Source organism: Protopterus annectens, chromosome 13.part0 (genome assembly GCF_019279795.1).
Source record: "Protopterus annectens isolate FY-2018-M chromosome 13.part0, PAN1.0, whole genome shotgun sequence".
NCBI classification, from domain to species: Eukaryota; Metazoa; Chordata; order Ceratodontiformes; family Protopteridae; genus Protopterus; species Protopterus annectens.
Window position 1 is genome coordinate 589,747,367 of NC_056747.1, and position 19,453 is coordinate 589,766,819.

Below are 19,453 nucleotides of genomic sequence, written 5' to 3' on the forward strand. Positions count from 1 at the left end.
GACATATTCAGTTTAAAAGACACATTCTCCATGAAAAATTATGACTCATTAAACATTAGTTGCTTATGGCACCCAAACTAGAATAGACAGATTATTGATATCACAGGATTTAACTTTAACAGATCACAATACTTTTATAAAACTTGAATATACTTTAAAAATTACCATCAGTGAATAGAATTCCAGCCTATATTACTAAATTCAAAAAATTTAAACATTGGCTACACTCCAAAATAGATTTCTTTCTGCAAATTAATACTTCAAATGAAGTAAGCAGAATTATGATTTGGGACTTTTTTAAGCCTTATATATTTGGCAAATATTTAGCATGGTATAAAAAAAGAATGTGACAGGGAATAACTAGAATTTCAAGCTTAACATCATATAAAAGTAAATATAAAGAAAGAGACAAGCTTATAACAACTGAAATTGAAGATCTAAATAAAATGTGCAATGAAATTAAGACCTAAAAACTACGTCTGTATTAGAAAAATTAAAAACAGCAACATTTACTACGTCTTCTAGACATATGCATACCTTACCAAAAATAATTAAAATACAAACTGTGTCTAATTATATAACAGAAATAAGGGATACAAAAAAGAACACTAACATATATACAGATAATAGTGAAATTTTAGAGGCATTTAAGCAGCATTATTTATTGAAAATCAAAATAACTCTCTAAAAACCAAAGCTATCTGCATTCTTGGGTCCATCGTTCACAAAAAATATAAAACTTAAACAAATCTCTTTTAAAGCAGTAATAAACAAGATAAAAGAACTTAAAACTAACAAATCACCAGGAATAGATGAGCTACTTTTGGAATTTTACAAATATTTTCACCAAAATAATTAGTCATTTTCTTCATAGAACTTTAGCAGATATTCAACCAGATGAAATAATCCCACTATCCTGGAAATATTCATTACATCATTATATAAAGAAAATAAAAATACCAACTATACCCTTCTTTGTATTGCCCCATTTCACTCATAAATACAGACTACAAGATTTTTATATCCATGTTATTGAATAAAGAACTTGTATCACAAACAATACTGATGAAACAGGATTTATATATAAAGACAGACATTTGATAATATAAAAAGAATGATACCAATAAATACTCTAAATAATAAAAAAACATTATTCCTTAACTTAGATATTGAGAAGGCATTTGAGTCATTGTTTCTGAGCTGTTTATTCAGCACTTTAGAAATATTTGATTTCCCACCACAATTTATATCTCCGCTAAAAAAAAACATTTACTAGCACAATAAAGCATATGGCAAACTAGATCCTTTCTCTTCAGAACCCAATCTTTGAACTAGAGGCACAAAACAAAGACATCATCTGTCTTCTGTTCTATTTGCAATAGCTTTCGAAATCTTAGCAATATCAATACAAACTAATTCAAAAAATAAAAGTAATAGAAATTGCTGATAATTATATCTCTAAAATTATGGGTTTTGTTGATGATGTAATGCTGATTATATTAAACATAATCATTAGAAGAACTAACCTAAATTATAAACAAATAACAAAATATCTCTGGACTACAACCCAGTAACACAAAATCAGAGGATACAGTTATAAACAAAATGAAAAATCTACAAATACAAAAAAACATTATAGGTAAAGAATCTACAACCTTAACATATGTGAATATTCTTGACAAAAATATAGAAGAAAACAAAGAAGCAAATGATGGAATAATTTTAGAAGAAATATCTAAAGGAAGCTACTTGTAGAACAAGTTGAAAATTTCCTTTGAGAATAGACTAAAATTATTAAAAACAGTATTATTTCCAAAACATTTATATGTAATACAAGCTCTAGATCTACCTACAAGTAAAACATCTGAAAAAAATAATATAATATTAAATTTTCTTTGATTTGAAAAAAATATATATAATATGTTATTATCCCCAATCTAGATCTTGGAATGCAGAAGGTAAGTCTTTTCCAACTGTAGAATTATATACAAAGTTCAAATTGCAAGTTAAAGTTAAAATTTAAGCTAGGTACAGCTCAAATTGGAAACATTGCATTTCTCACTATTTAATACAAACAAAATGAAAGGTAATGTCATTAGAACTAATAATATAAATAATCCCTTTTTGTGATATTTATGTAATTACATTCAGTTTAATGTCACCTCACCTACTCAGTCCAAAGACATATTATATTAAAACATTTAAAACCATGATTTTAACCAATACAAATCTCAAAATTTGGTTTGACACATCAATTCCCTTTAATATCACAAAATAATTTTGGGAGAAACTCAAAATCAAACATGGGATATCTTGAAAAACAGTAATTTAATATGTTGGTACAGTTGTTTAGAGTTAAATGTAAAGGCACTACAGACACTAGCAGCAGAATATAGCTTACAATAAAATGGCTGGTTTGTTATACAGAATGTTATATTTTTATACAGGATACATTTCTTCCTTTACCATACTCACAGAAGCACCAAAAACAAACATTTTACATGAAATTTTATACAATAATTTTCAATTGGAAAATATAATTTCAAACCTTTATAAGATTTTCAACAAATATAAAACACATTTACATAATAAATATTGAGATAAAATTACAGTAGGACATAAAACTGTTATCAGGAGGAAACAGAAGTCAGCTGTTGAAATCTATAAAAATACACCTCTTGCATATGATATTGGAACATTTTCGCAAGTACATTTTTATACAGAACATTTCTAATACCCAATAAAATAGCAAATATTTAATAAAGAAAATGATGCTGGACATGTAAACAGTTAAATAAAGCTGACTTGACACATATATTATATGACGGTCGACTTATGCACAATTACTGAAACAAAATTGAAAATGTTCTTAAAGCCTTGTGGTCAGAATCATGTTCTTTAATCAAATGTTTAGTTCTATTTAATGTAATAGATAAACATGAAAAGAAGAGGGAGAATTGTTTTCTACATTGGGCAATTTAGCCACAGCAAGGAAAAAAATCACAAGGAAATGGAAATCACCATGTTCAACAAAATTTGAAGAATTCTTATCCCTATAACAGATTGTCTTCAGAGAAGCTACTATTAAGAAAAGTAGGATATTTCCAAAGTTATTAATTACAAATCCATGGATTAAAGTTGTATCTCTTATTGATGTTTATTTACAAAACTTCATCTCTACAAATTGAATGGGTTTTAAACATAATTAGAGACTGTTCATTCTTAAAATACCATTTAATATCAAATGATATTTGTTAAAATCTAAAATAGTTAGCTCAGTTATTCTATTTTCTTTTCAGGCATATCTGTATATATTGTAAATAGTTAGAAATCAAATTGTTCTTTTTCTTTGTTTACTTATAGGACTATATGGATGCATATTATGTTGTCGAACTGTAACAAGTTCAAATGCCATATTGTTGAACCCATATGTTCGAAATTTCAGAAGTTCGAATGTTTCAATGGGGATTTCCATTCAGTGTGGAAAGGGAAGATTTCCCTTTACTGGACTGTAGTGCGATCTCAGAGTTGGTATATTTAAAGAGTGAGAGATATGGGGAGTGCAGAGGGGTTTGCCCCCTGCTTACAACCATCGGGTAGGTTTTTTCTGGTTTTTTTTTTTTTTTTGATGTTTTCGAAGTTTTGAAAGTTGGAACATATGGGTTCGACCATATGGCATTCGGACTTTTGAAAGTTCGACAACGTAATATGAACCTGACTATACTACAATAAACAATTGTGTTATTATATTTGAAATATTTTAATCAAAATTTTGAACTAGAAAAAAAAAAGAAAGAAGTATTATGCTGACCCATTCATCCATTCAAGTGTCGGTACTGCTTAAACACGTATTAAAATTGCTGCTTAGCTCTGCGGCACAGAGGGACAAAGCCCTGACTATGACCTAGTTTACTCAAGTTTGATTTTGCTTGATTGTTAGAATAGACAAGCAGGAAGGATGTGAGTGAGTGGCAGGATTGACTTGTCCATTCTGGGGAGATAGTAGTTCCAGGTCTGGTTGCACTCCAGTTCAAGAAGAGGCTTGCTTGAAAGTCAGTGGCTTCGGGTCACAGACTTGGACTCCCATGTAAATGACTGTAGCTGTCATGGAGCATGTGTGTCAAGATATTCACATCAAATGGGGTCTGCACTTAGCTCCCCTCAGTGGTGGTGTGCCTATGTCACAACTAGCAAAAGGCCTTAGTTTGGATTAGAATACCAGAAAATGCATCCATAACCTGCACTGGGAATAATGCAGATGTATGATTAGGGTGTGCACCTACCAGCTGGGCCCAGAAGGATAGCTGGTAGAATGGGGCAACTTTAGTCATGCCAGCTTAGATGAATTGCTTTCCTGCAGGTCCCTGTCTGGGGATAAACAGTATGTTTTAAGAAGGATATCACTTCTACTGCAGTGTTAACAGATGTAGGGGGTGCAGCTGGAGGAACAAAATACTCTCCTTCCTGCCTGGATGATGACTAGCTATATCTTGCACTAATCCTTGATTAAATATCCTGGTCTGGAACAAGTGGGCATGTCTGAGTTGGGTGAGGCTTGTTGGTCGACAGGCACTGGGCCAAAATAGCAATGTATAGGAGAAAAGGACATGTTAAAATGCATCTTTCTAATATCAGCTCATGCATCTTGTGACTAAAGCAGTGTACTATGCCTGGCTCATAGCATTGGGTTGGAAATGAACTATCAAACATGTATGGCATAGATATTGCACTGTTCATGATGGGTTGGATGCTTGGAGATAAGCAGTCACTGTCCTACTGGATGGAGGAAAAGGTAATCAGTATTCCACAGGTGAGGGAGAATCAGAGTAAAGCACTAATGCTTGAGATGAAAAAGATGGATCCAGTTACTGATACGTTAGAGAGGCATTGATAGAAGGCTCTGATCATCAGTGGGATGAGGTGTAGAGAAGGGACTCTGCAGAGTTCTGCTTACCATTAAAACAGGGAAGTGGACTATAAAGACTGAGACTGTTGACAAATGAAAGGAGGTAGAGGTGGAGAACTCCCCCTGGAAATAAACAAATGAAAGGAGGTAGAGGTGGAGAACTCGCCCTGGAAATAAGAGAAGATGGACAACGGATTCCTGTCACTGATAAGGTAAATAAGAGGAAGGTGGAAGAATCCAGTTGCCAACAGGATGGTTGATGTGGCTAGGAAGATTCAACTCACTGACAATCTGTGCTGTCAGGGGAAGGGGTGAATGCAATAACAACAGGTTGTTGTGATTTGGGAAGGCAGCATTCATTGCCAAGATGTCTGACTGAGAGATAGTGCTGCCAGTGGGAGTGTCAACATACACATTTCTTCAGTTTGATGTGCCAAAGGTAGGACTGACACTCATCTGACAGCTATAGAACTTAAGGAGCATCTAAGAATCACTGATAGCCACCATAGCATATGTTTAAATGTAAAGCATCAGCAGCAGATGTTTATGGAAACTGGGGCATTGAGCATTCCCTAATTTGTCATTTTCTGAGATAGACATATTCCAGGAGCAAGGACTTTGTGCCAAATAAAATCACTCTGAATCTCACATTTAAATGTGACAATCTTGAACTGTTATCCCATTTAGAAATACAATTTCAAAATCCATTCTTTTAAACATTAAATACAATCCACTGTCTACATGCACATCCACAATATGTAACGTAACCACCTAAACAATTACATTATTTCAGTCAGTAATCATGTACTTAATCAGGTTCCAATTAAGCAATGCAATGTTTCTATGAAAGTTACTTTCAAAACGACTGTGCAAACATGAGGTAGGTTATATTACGTAGATCACCCAAGGTTTAGTTTTTCAGTTTTTGTTTTTCTGAACTGCACATAAATAGTTGATTACTTAAATGCAGCTCAGTCAAGGGCACCATATCCTTGTCATCTGCATGGATTTGGATACTTAGTTCAAATGCTGTAAGTGCATGTGAGTTTTAAGTTCAAAGTAGTAACAGTTACAGTAATAAATCAGCTGGTTCTGTGGAATGGAAAGATAGATGTCAGGAATATGACCAAACTGATCTAATTGGCAAGTAGAAGTGTTGTGTACTCATCTCAGGGGGGAGTGAGGAGAACATATTAACTCCTACATTACCCCCCTGCAAAGGCTGTGAAGCAATTTAGTAGCATGTAGGGCCACAAAGTGCACTTGATCACACCAAAAAGTACTGATCACTGTAACAAGGAAATAGCACATGTGCTATAGCATGCAGGATCCTTTGTCCTATATTGTGGGCCATCCTTTTGGTGATGCATATCAAAAAATATTTCTGGCAGGCAAATATCTTCCAGAAGACTTTCATGTATTTCCCCAGACAGAGAAGTAGGGTCTGACCCATGGAAACAGCTTTGGTCTGGAGGAGGTAAAGTCATGGCCATGGTCTGTTTGAATGAAACCATTCACTAATAATGTAGAGACAAAATGGTCTCATTACCTATAGGATAAGGCTGATGTGAGCTATGGTATCATTTAGCAATTCTTACTTAATTTAAGGATTGTTTCACTTAAAATGGATTACTGTCTGTTGGTGAAGATGAGTCACACTCCACAAGGGCTGCATCTCCTTACTTAGAAAAATGGGTTCCTGTCAATTTGCTGAAAGTAGTTTTGGTGAACGTAAAAAAATCAAAGTATTTCTGTTGAAGCTACTTTTGTCCAGAGTGGAGTTTGACTATTTATCCACTGTTGTGCAACCTTGAAGTTAGTATGTATAAGTCTAGGGTTAGTGGGGGTTTCCACCACGTGGCTGTGAAGGGGGGGTTTGCCCAGCCCCTGCGAAAACGAGTTCCTTAAATATTTACAAAGGTAGCTTTGGTCAATATTTTTTGAATATGTCATATTTGTCAAAGCAACTTTCAGGGGGTGTGAACATGATTAAATATTCTGATATACTAGTTCGGTAATTAAAAGGCGATAAGGAAATCCATCAGTCAGTAATCAATGCTTATGGTTGGCAGACACAAGTAAGATTATACAAATGCTTATTGTAGTATATGACACACACACACATATATACATACAAGACAGAATGTCAAGTTCATTGCATTTTATTTATAGTGAAACATAAACGTAAAATGAAAGCAAGTTTAATTCTGCAGCAGGACTCTCTCATATAAAAAAAAAAACATGTCATGCAATCATCAGGCATTCTCTGAATAAATCCACAGGTGTCATTTCTTGTTGCTGCAGACCGTCCTCCAATAAATGTCCCAGCTGCTGTCATCCAAGAGTCATCAACTCCTGACCACAGTACTCTTTCTTAAAGAGAAACAAATGTTACTTCCGGTTGGCTCCCAGGCTGGTAATGACAAAAAGATCCTTGGCCACGTCACTCAATTTTCAAATTGAGGTAAATGGCTATCTCATTGCAATGTCATCCTTCTAACTGCATTTCTGTAACTGTCCACATAGGAAGTGCAAGGGGAACTTGGCCCTTGCAAAAATTATGTTTTTGTTGCTTTTTTGATTGTAAATTTTGCTTGCATTAAGTTTTTTTTTTCTCAGAGCATGTCTAGGAGAGTGTCAATGTTTGCATTGTAGACATTTTCTGGTTGGTTTAGAATGTTCACTGTTGGGTATCTTGTCAAAAATTAGTTCACTAATACAGGTAGGTATATGGTTATCATTTACCCCATGAATTCAGCTGCTCATTGAGAGAGTGAATGTGTGAAATTAGTTTGATTGTTCCATTCATTGAAATGTTATGATTAATATACATGGAACATCGAGTGCATGTGAGTAAGGGAAACAAATGAAGAAACTTTTTGATATTCTGTAGCACTACCACTATTCAGAAAAACTATATATGAATGTGTGACAGGGTTTGGGTGATCAGATGACAAAAGGAAAGGTTTCCTTTTGTGATCTTTTTTTTTTCGATTTTGTGATTTTTTTTTTTATTATGTCGATTTGTAAAATGCTAACATTGATCACATCAGTGCTGATGATTGTACACTTCAATAAATCATGTATATAGATATTCCTGATATACACTGTGCCATTACATACATATTTGTATATACGTGTATGTATATATCTATCTATATATATATGTGTATATATATATATACACACACACACACACACACACACATACATATATATATATATATATATATATATATATATATATATATATATATATACACACACACACACACATATATATATATATATATATATATATACACACACACACACACACACATACACACATATATATATATATATATATATATATATATATATACACACACACACATATGCACACATATACACACACAAACATACAAACACTTACAGGTGTGTGTGTGTGTGTGTGTGTGTGTGTGTGTGTGTGTGTGTGTGTGTGTCTGTGTCTGTCTCACTACCCAAATGTCTACATGCCAGGTTATAAAACACTGAATAAATTCATCAAGTACATAGACAAAAATGTAAAACACATGAAAAGCAGTATTTTTTTACAGTAAATGAAGCATACCTTCACACACCCCTGCTGTTAAATATACCAACTCCAAAACTGCACAACAGTGGGGAAATAGAAAATTCTTCGATTCTCAAGGCCAAAAATTTAAAATTAACAGGTGTTACCTGTTCAATGAAATGTGAACGAGTGAAATATTTGTCAGTTTATGTTTCAACATAAAAAAAAACATTCAATAGAATATACTGTGTGTGTGTGTGTGTAATGGATGGTAGAGTATTGATTGATTTTACTATGTCCAGAACTGTATTTATTATTCCTCCAAACATTAAAAAAATAAGGAAAACCACTTTAATATTCAGAAGCTGTTGGTCTACTCATTATTTTGTAAAAATGCAGTATCATATCATACAGTTTTGTAACAAAAACAAATACCAATATATGAAACATAATAATGATGAAGATGGTAAGCTGAAGTTATAACATTTTAATTCCTTTTAAATACCTGTGTCCAACTATAATATACTACTGCAGGATGAATGACAAGTACCTTGTTTCTGTTCCTTAGCACATATGATTTGTTTTTGTTTAAAGGACTGTGTGTCTGTGACTTTTTCAAGGTTAAAAAAAGCATTATTTGACGAAGTTTCTACAGACATACATATATTTGTCAGTCATTTTATCTATCTGGTACTGAATATTCTTTCTATCTAGATGAAAAATAGTCCATCGTGCAGCAGTGCAGCCTAGGTTTTAGCGATAGGGAATGCACAAGGCACATTATATTGCGGTGAGGAATGAAAGAAGATAGTTTTGCTGTCCACAAAGAAAATGAAGAATTTTTTTTTTCATTTTATGTCATTGCATTATCTGCCAAATATTGTCATACCAGTCCATGTATATAACCAGTTTTTCATACTACTCTCTCAGATTCTTAATCCAAGAGTTCTTTGTGTGAACATTTTCAGCATAAAGTGCAATTAAACATGAAATATCTAATAGTATGTAAACAGGCCTTATGACTACAGCTAAAGATTGGTTTTCTGTCATGTGACAGGATAACCCCATCTCATCAGATGAGTCAAACTCCAATCTCTATGGAAGCAAACGTCTCAGCAAAAGCAACATTGACATTTCTGGAACATCAGAGGATGAGGAGCCAAGGAAGCAGTTGCCAAGGAAACAAAGTGACTCTTCTACCTATGACTGTGATTCCATATCACAACATCATGCTTTTCTGTCAAGGTAAAGCCATTATAAAATAATATAATAGCTAAGTGAATATCAAAAAGTAATGACTTGGAACAAAAAGTCATCTGCAGATATTGAGACAATAAATCAATCATGAAGACACACTTAAGTAGCACTGACAGAAATATTGTTATAGATTTGTAATATATATATATATATGGTTATTTAAAGATTGAAAATTGCTCCATAAATGTAATTTAATTTTTGGCATTCTGAGTTAATAACTTGCTTTTTCACTTATATTTTATATTTCACTGATTCAGTCAAGCAGTTTTTGAATGTTGTTATTTTGGTTTGAAGTATAACAGCTGTTGTAATACACTATATTTTATGGTCTGAGTATCATGTGACACTTTTGTTTTTGCTTTGTTATCCCCCATAGGACTGAACCTAATGGCTCCTATACCTGCACCCAATCAACAGACTAGTTTAGTGGTAGTACGAGAGGTAGTATGAGGCAGGAAGCCTCAGACTAGGCTAGAGCCAATGCTCTCCTGAATGGAATCCTGCTCAGCTCACCTGCTCCATGATGAGTGCCAGGTGGTAGGGAGAGGTTAGCATTCCAATCCTGCAGGGTGGCCACTATCTCTCTGGAGGAGCACACCCTCCCCTTATATGTGCTGCTGTCTGAGAAAAAGCATGCCTTAGCAAACTGAATTCCCCTGATTTATTGTCTGACTGGCACAAGACAGTGTGGGTTCATTATGCTTGAGTTCCACATGGTAACACAGTGTGTAGGTGTTAGCCAAAGACACATTCCTCCTCCAAGGATGGTCAAGTGGAAATTGCCGCTAAGTCCCATCCTACCCATTCAGCTCTTGGAGGGACTTAATCCACTGTTCAAACTTGGGTTTCTTCCAATATATTCAGGGCTATATCCCTTTATACCATAGAGCTAGCTGTAATGTAAAACAATTTATCTTTGTCTTCTTGAGGAGCAACATTAACAAGAAAATACAAAAGATCACAAGAAATCTCATTAAATATAGCTGACTTGTTAGTCAGTTACCAGTAAAGGTGTTATTTTATCTATGTAGTTTATTAGTGTTTTCTGACATCTGCTTTCCACAGTAAATTTAATTAAAACTTCAGCAGTAATAAACATTTTCATAATCATAACTACATGTATAATTTAATTTGCTGTACTTTATGTATGTACTCATGTAATATCATTTGAGAATCACAGCCTTATTTTCGAGGTGATTTCATTTTATATTAGTTCTGCAATAAAAAAAATCTGATTTCTCCTCAAAAAGATTACTCTTTTACCTTTTGCTGAAAATTCCTGAGGAGAGAAAAAAAAACATGGTTGCACCACATGTTAAGCTTTCAGTTGATTGAGTGACAAATGGTGTTGCCCATTATGTCACACATTTGTTTTGTTGATTGGATCCGCACAGAAGACAGTACTTGTCCCCATGCAGGAACCATGTTAAAGCCTGTTCCAGTGATTGTGAATCGAGTTGTACAAGGAAGATTGTCCTTGACCCCAATGAGAGACCCATGTTAAATCAGATTATGGTGTTTTATCCGAATGGCCAGAGCTGTAATGGGCTTGTGTATTCGCGGTTTGATGATCTGACTGATGTGATTGTTCAACAAAAAATAAAATATCAAAATATATATACATAATTATTAATATTAATTTATATATATTATATACACTCACGCACACACACACACACACACACACACACACACACACACACACACATGCACACACACACACATATATACATAATTATTAATATTAATTTATATATATTATGTACACTCACGCACACACACACACACACACACACACACACACACACACACACACACACACATATATACACAATAGAGAAAGACAGAATTTCCCATAAAGAGGGAGTATAATTTCCCATCAAATGGATAAAATGTCAAAATCTGTTTGGTTGACACCATTTGGTCGACAGAAACAGGTGGTCATAATGTGCAGGAGACCAGCAGTTCTTGGGTAGGAGAATATCCTTTTTGGGGGGGGATTGTGCAGTCTCAGAGCTAGAATATATAAATGTCATAGGGTGCAAGGAGCTTCCTCCACTGCCAAAACACTTGCTGTTGGTTTAGCCTGTTCTAGTGTAATTCATGGAGCATGTGCACAATGTGTAGGTGTTAGTACATTAATATTCAGAACGTTGACCTTGTGCCCACTCGACTACAAATTCTCACAGCACTTTAGTCAGGCAATCAACTGTTTTATATAATCAATGAGAAGTTAATTGCCAATTTAATTTTGTATAAGTATGGCTGTTTAACAAAGAGCAAGAAGCTGGTTTCTCAGTCAGAAGTGCATTATGGGTTAGCACAGGCATTCAGACCAAATATTCAGGACTACTGAAGTTCAATGGCTTAATAAGAGATTATCAGAGATGTAGCTTCACATGAATATTTTGCTTGGTGAAACTGAAGGATAGGCATGGCCTACACCAATGACTTCTTATTTGGCAGACTGGTGCTGCTAAGTTTGTTATGCAACTGAGTCTGAGTGGCGGTGTATCATATACAGACTTGATACCTTGCTCTGAAGCACTGTACATTTTAAATAGACTCTAAATATTGATCAAAGCTGAGTAGACTTGTACGTTTTCATTTCTTTTTAGAAAGAATGTGCATGTTATACAAGTGTCTGTTTCCAGTTTAAAGGCTAACCCTGGTGGGAATATTCATAGTTTAAAGCAGAGGTTTGCCATGAGATACTCAATGCCCTGCTACCGCTAGTTATATGAACTGTTTGGCTTAATTATTTTGATGAGCCAGAAACAATTTGATTGTTACTTCCAGTTTTTCTTCTGACCAATACCCACAGAGGATTTATTCAAGGCCTTATTAGAGTCTAAGGTAGAGACTAATCAGAAGATTGTGCAGTCTCAGAAACAAATTGTGGGTCTGGCCAACAATACAGCTACCTCAGAACTGTGCTGACCACTAAATCAGTTTAGTGGAGAAGATGACATCAAACCATATGAGATGGATTTTCAACAGTATGTCACACAAGAAAACTGGGATAGATAAGAATAAGCTAAACGTTTATCTGCCTAGCAGAGAGGAGATGCACTAAAAACCTATATGAATATGAAGGGGACTGATTACCCCGAGTTTAAAAAGACTTCTAAAGGAACATTTGGTTAGGGCTGTAATAAATTCAGAGGTATAAGCAGTAAACATTTGGAGATGCCAAAGCAGTTAAAACTCATATGCATGATTTACAACATTACGCAGCTGTGTTTTGAATGAAATACTAATAGGAAAATAAAAATGTTAACAATTCTAGAGTGGATAAAATTTGCAAGAGCTTTACTTTGTAGCACCAATGTTCACATATTACTAAGTGATCTAAAGGACTCTGACAAGTCAGTAACTTTAGCAGAAAGCTTATTAGCTAATGATAGATTTTTTTTTAAATGTTATTGTCTGCTTATAAAACTAAAACTGCGTTAATAATTGTACATTCTACTGTGAATCAGTATGTAGCAAATAGTGAGTTAACATTTTTCACATTTTGTGGCGGGAGTCACACAGCCAAATTCCTTTCCACTATCAGTGAACAAAATGCTAGTAGCTGTAGAAATGTGAAAATGTATATGCATGCTATAAATCAAACTGCTTGTATGGAATATAATGAGGCTGCATCTAGAGTTACTGAGTCAGCATTTTGTCCCTGAGTTACAACCAAGCTAGTAAAGGGTACTAAATTTTTGGGAGAGAGAGAAGTACAAGCTCTGATAGACTTTGAAAGTGATTACTCTTGTCAAAGTCCGCTTGTATATAAGCTTAAGACTAGTGACAAAATATGCATTCATAGTAACTAACATGAGTATGCACTGACACACATGTAGTCCAAACCATTCTAGGAAAAGTTTTGCATCCTGTAGCTTGACTCATGATGTTATAATAGGAAAAGATTCTCCTAATTTTAAAGTGCTATAGAAGATGTGGAAGAATGGAACCATTATGGATATTTTATAACAGGCTAAAAGGCCTAATAAGAAAGAGGCAAAGCAACAGCTTGATATTCCCATTCACTAAAATAATCATGTGGTGGGGTGAGGCAGTGACACTCTTATGGAGATATAAAAACAAAAACAGGAGGATGGAGCATATAGGACGTAAAGGGGGGTTTAATTCTGGTTGTGGTTAGACATTCAAAACAATCCTGAACAACGGAACAACATAAGCTTCTTGCTGTAAGATATGTCAATATAGATAAGGAAGGAGATTTTCTTATCTAGAACTACCTTTCATAGGGTAAGACATAGAAGTTCTTGTTACAGTGTTTTAGGAGTGGATGCTATACCTCAGGACAAGCCAGTGAATAAATAATCTCATGTAGTGAGCTTAAAGGTAAGCCACACAAACTTTTGAAAAAACAAAACTGGAATATAATACTTTAAATAGGGAAAGATAGTCTATAACTAAGGCTGTAGAGTAAGATGGGAATAAGATGTTCCGACTAGTTCTTAGCCCTACTTTGAGTTAAATGATAGCCATTGTTTTTGAAATTATTTATAAAGTAATGATAGGGAGAAATTCTCCATTAAGAATCTATTTACCTGTCTAGCTAGCTAACTATTTTTTTGACCAGGGTAGTGTAACTGGGCAAAGCCCATTTACAGTGAGGGCCTGAGGAGTAAAGCTCCATCAAAAGTATATATATAATTGCATCTACATTATACATTTACAGTTTCACAGATACAGTCATTGCATAACAGAACCAGCAAAAGTACTGTTTACACTGATAAAATGTTTGAAGTGTTTTGTAACAGGATGATAGTATTAAACAATAGTATTGACTATATACATTATAAGACTATGAGGTGTTTACTTCACTAGATAGTCTAGATGTATTTTATTAAGACACAAACCTTAGCAGTGAGTCATGTACTTTGACTTACTGTATAATGTGAAATTAGGATATATTTGTTGGTAATAATAAAGAGACGTGGGTATTAAGAGAAATGATAGATGTAGTAAGGTGTAGGAAGTGGTAATATAGATATGGGATTTGTGTAAAAGGGCACAGGTCCAAGATTACCAGTGGAGCAGCATGACCGGACTAGTCTCACAAAGCAGAAAGGCTGTACGCGAGAGGAACTATGTTAGAGAACTGTAGAGAAGAGAATGTTAATATAACTAAGGATAGAAGATGATGAAAGTTGAGTAATGAGAAACATGAATTTGAGTTGAGATACTGAGCCTGCTAAAAAGAAAATGCATGACCATGACTGAGAAAGATGCTATTAGGGCAGTATTTTGACACTAGGGAGTTTTCCAGTCATTTGTATATGAGGAAAGATGAAATGATAGACTTTGGAGATGTAACAAGAATACAGACAGTCCCCTGCTGAGATGTTAGACTTAGTTGTGATCGACAGGAAGATTTACCTCAATGGAGATCCATTGTATTGGTGTGGGGGGGGGGGGTTAAGACAGTAGAATATTTTGTAGAACTGGGCATTTTCAAGGTAGTGAATAAGTTTGTGTGCAGTAACTAGTTGTCTAAATATTAGGCAGTTGTTTAGTATGAGCTATTTAAACTGCTTTAATGAATGGCAGTTGTGGGTTCTATAATGGGGTGGTGTTAGCAAATTTAACAATTTTGTTATAACATGAAGCTAGCCTGGATTTAAGTGCTGTGCTTATATTTGTTAAATGGGTGAGGTGTACAGGAGAAAAAAAGGTATTGGAGTTGTTCCTACTGCACTATTATTGTTGTTTTTGTAGGTGTACAGGTGGGTTGGAAGTAGATGATTCAAGGCTTGGGAGTAGATAGCTTGAGGTTGAAGTTTTTCTTGCTGTGTCAGTAAGGTGCTGTCTAGCCCTATCAAGAGATCCTAGTCTTGATGAATTTTTTCAAAACGGCTTATAATACATGTTGCTTGAATTTGAGGTTGTCATTTATTCCAATACCCATTAATTTAGTACTGGTTACTATTTCAGTTTTGGTATTATTTGATGATGTAATCACGAATGATTGTTTTTGGTTTTCATACTTTTTTGGGTGTGAAGTTCATACATTTATTTTTTAGGTGATTAAGGAGCCAGTTTGAATTTTTAAGCCAGGTTTTGAGACTAGAGAAAGAAGCTTGAGTTGTTTTGTGGAGTGGTGATAATGCTGGGCCATACTTATTAATGTGGAACCATCTGCATATTGTACTATGGTCGAAAGGTGAGTTGCAGTATGGAGCTTGTTTATGAAGATGTTAAAAAGGAGAGGTGCTACTATGGAGTTTTGTGAGACTTCTGTGGTAACTGTTAAAAATGAAGAGTACTCATGTTCCCATTTAACTGCTTTTATCTTCCAGATAAGTAATTAAGGAACCATGAAAGTGCGAGACCAACAGAAGAGAGTTCACTAACTAAATGTTGGTGTGATATCATGTCAGATGTTTTAGAAAGCTTTAGGAACATGGTGGATACCCGTTTGCCACTGTTCCTGCACTGGATTATATCATAAGTGAAGTGTAGGAGATCGTTTGTTGTACTGTGATAGGGTCTAAACATGTGCTTACTTTTTGAGAGAATATTATTTTAGTTATGATGATGAATAAGTTGACCATGCTTTCATATTCCAAATGATTTTTGACAGTTGAGAGAAAGAGAATAGCAATAGGTCTGCAGTTACTAAAGTCCTTTGTGTAAAGGTATGATGTGGGATTTTTTCCAGGTGGCTGGAACATTTTGTTCAGATATGAACATATTTGTCAAACTGGAAACATGGAAAGCTATGGCATCTACAGCCATTTTAGGTATTCTGTGTAGAACTGGTCATCTGCTAAGGTGGTTGGTTTTAGCTTAGTTAGGAGTTTTCTGACGGTGGTGGTAGGTACGAGTACAGGGCTAATGCCAAAGGTATGTGGTTGGCTTGGGTAGAGAGACAGGATATAAAGAAGTGGGTAAAGGTACTGATGTTTAAGAGAAAGTATATTGCCTGTATGAAGTAGAAGTTGAGTTGAAACTGAATCAATATTGTTGATAGTTGGGAGATGGGGGGGTAGTAGCTTGGCCTGGATGTAATAGTTTATTTAAGGATGACCACAAGAGTTTTGGATGTTTGTATTGTTGATTAATGTTAAAATTGTTTGTCCTATTACATTAGCCTACAATGCAAACATCCAAATAAGCCAGAACTCTTTTGGTCATCTTTGTCATCTTTTGGTAATCCTTAAATTATTACATGCAGGACAAAATATCATCCCACCACCATAAGTGGGGGCCATGTGGAATGAAAAATAGAATATTTTTGTGCTTCTTGTCTAGAATGTCAGAAAATGGCACCCCATCCTGGATTTAAAAGCCCATTAATTCCAATGCCTATTCTAGAGGTGCCATTTCAATGCATTGCTGTGAAGACGGTGCAGCCCATATTACAATTTAGTAGTTCAGTAACAGAGGAGTATGCTACAAAGTTTACAGTAGCTACACCATTATGAGAGCATAACAGTAAAGCCATTTCCAGAGAATTGATACTGTTATTCTCCAGAATGGGTATCCCTAAAGAGATATTTGTTGACAGAGGCTCACCCTTTATATAAAGAGCATTGTATTAGTTGCACCAGTGCTTTAAGGTTAAACAAAATGTCAGTATACAGTTCACACACTAATGGTTTGGAGAGAGATTCAGTAAAACTATGAAATCCATGTTTAGAAATTTAATTTTTGCAGGGACAAAACTGGTGCCAGTTGTTTTCCTACTTGCTATTTGTGGTAAAGTTGGTATTAGGCTTCAGCTGTGCTTAACCTGTTTGAACTCTTGTAAGGCAGGCATCCCATAGGTCTACCTGATTTTGCTAGAGAGACTTCGGAAGAGTACATGATTACTTGAAAGTGTAATAGAACATGGCATTATTTTACAGGCTGGACTGAATTTACTTATTCCCATAATAATGGACCATATGCAGAAAGCTCTAGATATGCAACAGTGAGTTTATTATACAAATGCCTGACTTAGAGAATTTAATCGAAAGGGGCAAATTTCTGGATAAGGAGAAAAATAATTTTTTGGTGATTGAAAGAATAAATCTGGTGTACACACTTAGCCAGGAACAAAACTAATAGAGCAAATTGATCACATTAATATAGTAAAACCATGGAAAGCAGCAAAACATTCTGTGGTTAGCATGCAGGCTGAAATTCATACAGGAGAGAGTAGACAATCTATAGCTCAAATTTAGCTTGAGGAATTCTTGTCATTGGTACAAAAGCATGAAGTAAGATCATTTTTGTTCAGAAATAAAAGAGTGTTTTCAACTTTTCCTGGAAGAGCTAAACTGATAGAGCATAATACAGAACTAGCACATGGAGTGAAGGTTAGATTAAGAGCTAACAGAGTAACAAAGTCACAGAAACAATTAGCAAAAGAACATCAAAAAATGATTAAACAAGGGACAATATAGCTATATAAGGATCACAGTCAGTGGAGCAACCCTGTAGTACCAGTCCCTAAGCCTGAGGGAAGTATTACATTTTCAAATTATTTAGGAAACTTGATAGTATTTCAGAGTGCAATAGCCATTCCATGCCCAAAACTGAAAAGCTGTTAGAGAACCTAGGAAAGGCCATATATTTGACAGCACTAAACTTGACAAAGTTGTATTAGCAAATACTACTTTTTCCTTTTGCCAGCTAAAAAAATAGCCTTTGTAGTCTCTGATAGTCTGTTTCAGTGCACAAATTCTGATGTTTGGTCTACATGAAGCTCCAGCCATTTTCAGTGACTGATGGATAAAATACTGAAGATCTCTTACACTACACAGCTGCTTATCTAGTAGATCACTCACAATACATAGCTGCTTATCTAGTAGATCACTCACAGTACACAGCTGCTTATCTAGTAGATCACTCACAGTACACAGCTGCTTATCTAGTAGATCACTCACAATGCATAGCTGCCTATCTAGTAGATCACTCACAATGCATAGCTGCCTATCTAGTAGATCACTCACAGTACATAGCTGCTTATCTAGTAGATCACTCAATATATAGCTGCGTATCTAGTAGATCACTCACAATGCATAGCTGCCTATCTAGTAGATCACTCACAATGCATAGCTGCCTATCTAGTAGATCACTCACAATGCATTGCTGCCTATCTAGTAGATCACTCACAATACATAGCTGCTTATCTAGTAGATCACTCACAATACACAGCTGTTTATCTAGTAGATCACTCACAATACATAGCTGCTTATCTAGTAGATCACTCACAATACACAAGTGCTTATCTAGTAGATCACTCACAATACATAGCTGCTTATCTAGATGACTTTGTTACGATTCAGGGAGTCTTACTTACCTAAAGTGAGTGTTGTATTAGAAGCTATAATACGTGCAGGCTTAATGGTGAGTGGTAAAAAGAAAAAGTAGGGCATGCCAGTAGCCAAATACCTGGGGTACCTTACAGGAAGAGTAGTGCTAAAATCAAATTAGGGAAAAACAGAGAACATAAAAAACATCCATTTACTCTCCACCAACAGGCAGTGAAGGCTTTTATTCGATTATCTGGGTATTAGAGAAAATCCGTACTTAATTTTCCACTATTGCCTGCTCTTTGCAGGCATCACAAAAAAGAAAGTTCCTATTGAGGATCTTATGCAGTGCAGTGATCTCTTGTGCAGGGTAGAGCATTTAATCACCTAAAATGAATGCTGTGTTTTGAAGTAGTATTAGTGACTCCTGATTCTATGAAGGAAATTCATTTAAGGATGCATCACAAGGTCATGTTGGGGTCAATGCTT

The 19,453-nt window shown here is 35.0% G+C and overlaps 1 protein-coding gene across 1 annotated transcript in view; it reads left to right on the forward strand.

Moving 5' to 3' along the window:
- PITPNM3 (PITPNM family member 3) overlaps positions 1 to 19,453 on the forward strand; it is a 1,300,985-nt gene that overhangs the window by 803,440 nt on the left and 478,092 nt on the right. Inside the window, exon 9 of the mRNA XM_044054869.1 lies at positions 9,502 to 9,689. Coding sequence (XP_043910804.1) covers positions 9,502 to 9,689 — 188 coding nt within the window. The remainder of the gene's footprint in view (positions 1 to 9,501; positions 9,690 to 19,453) is intronic.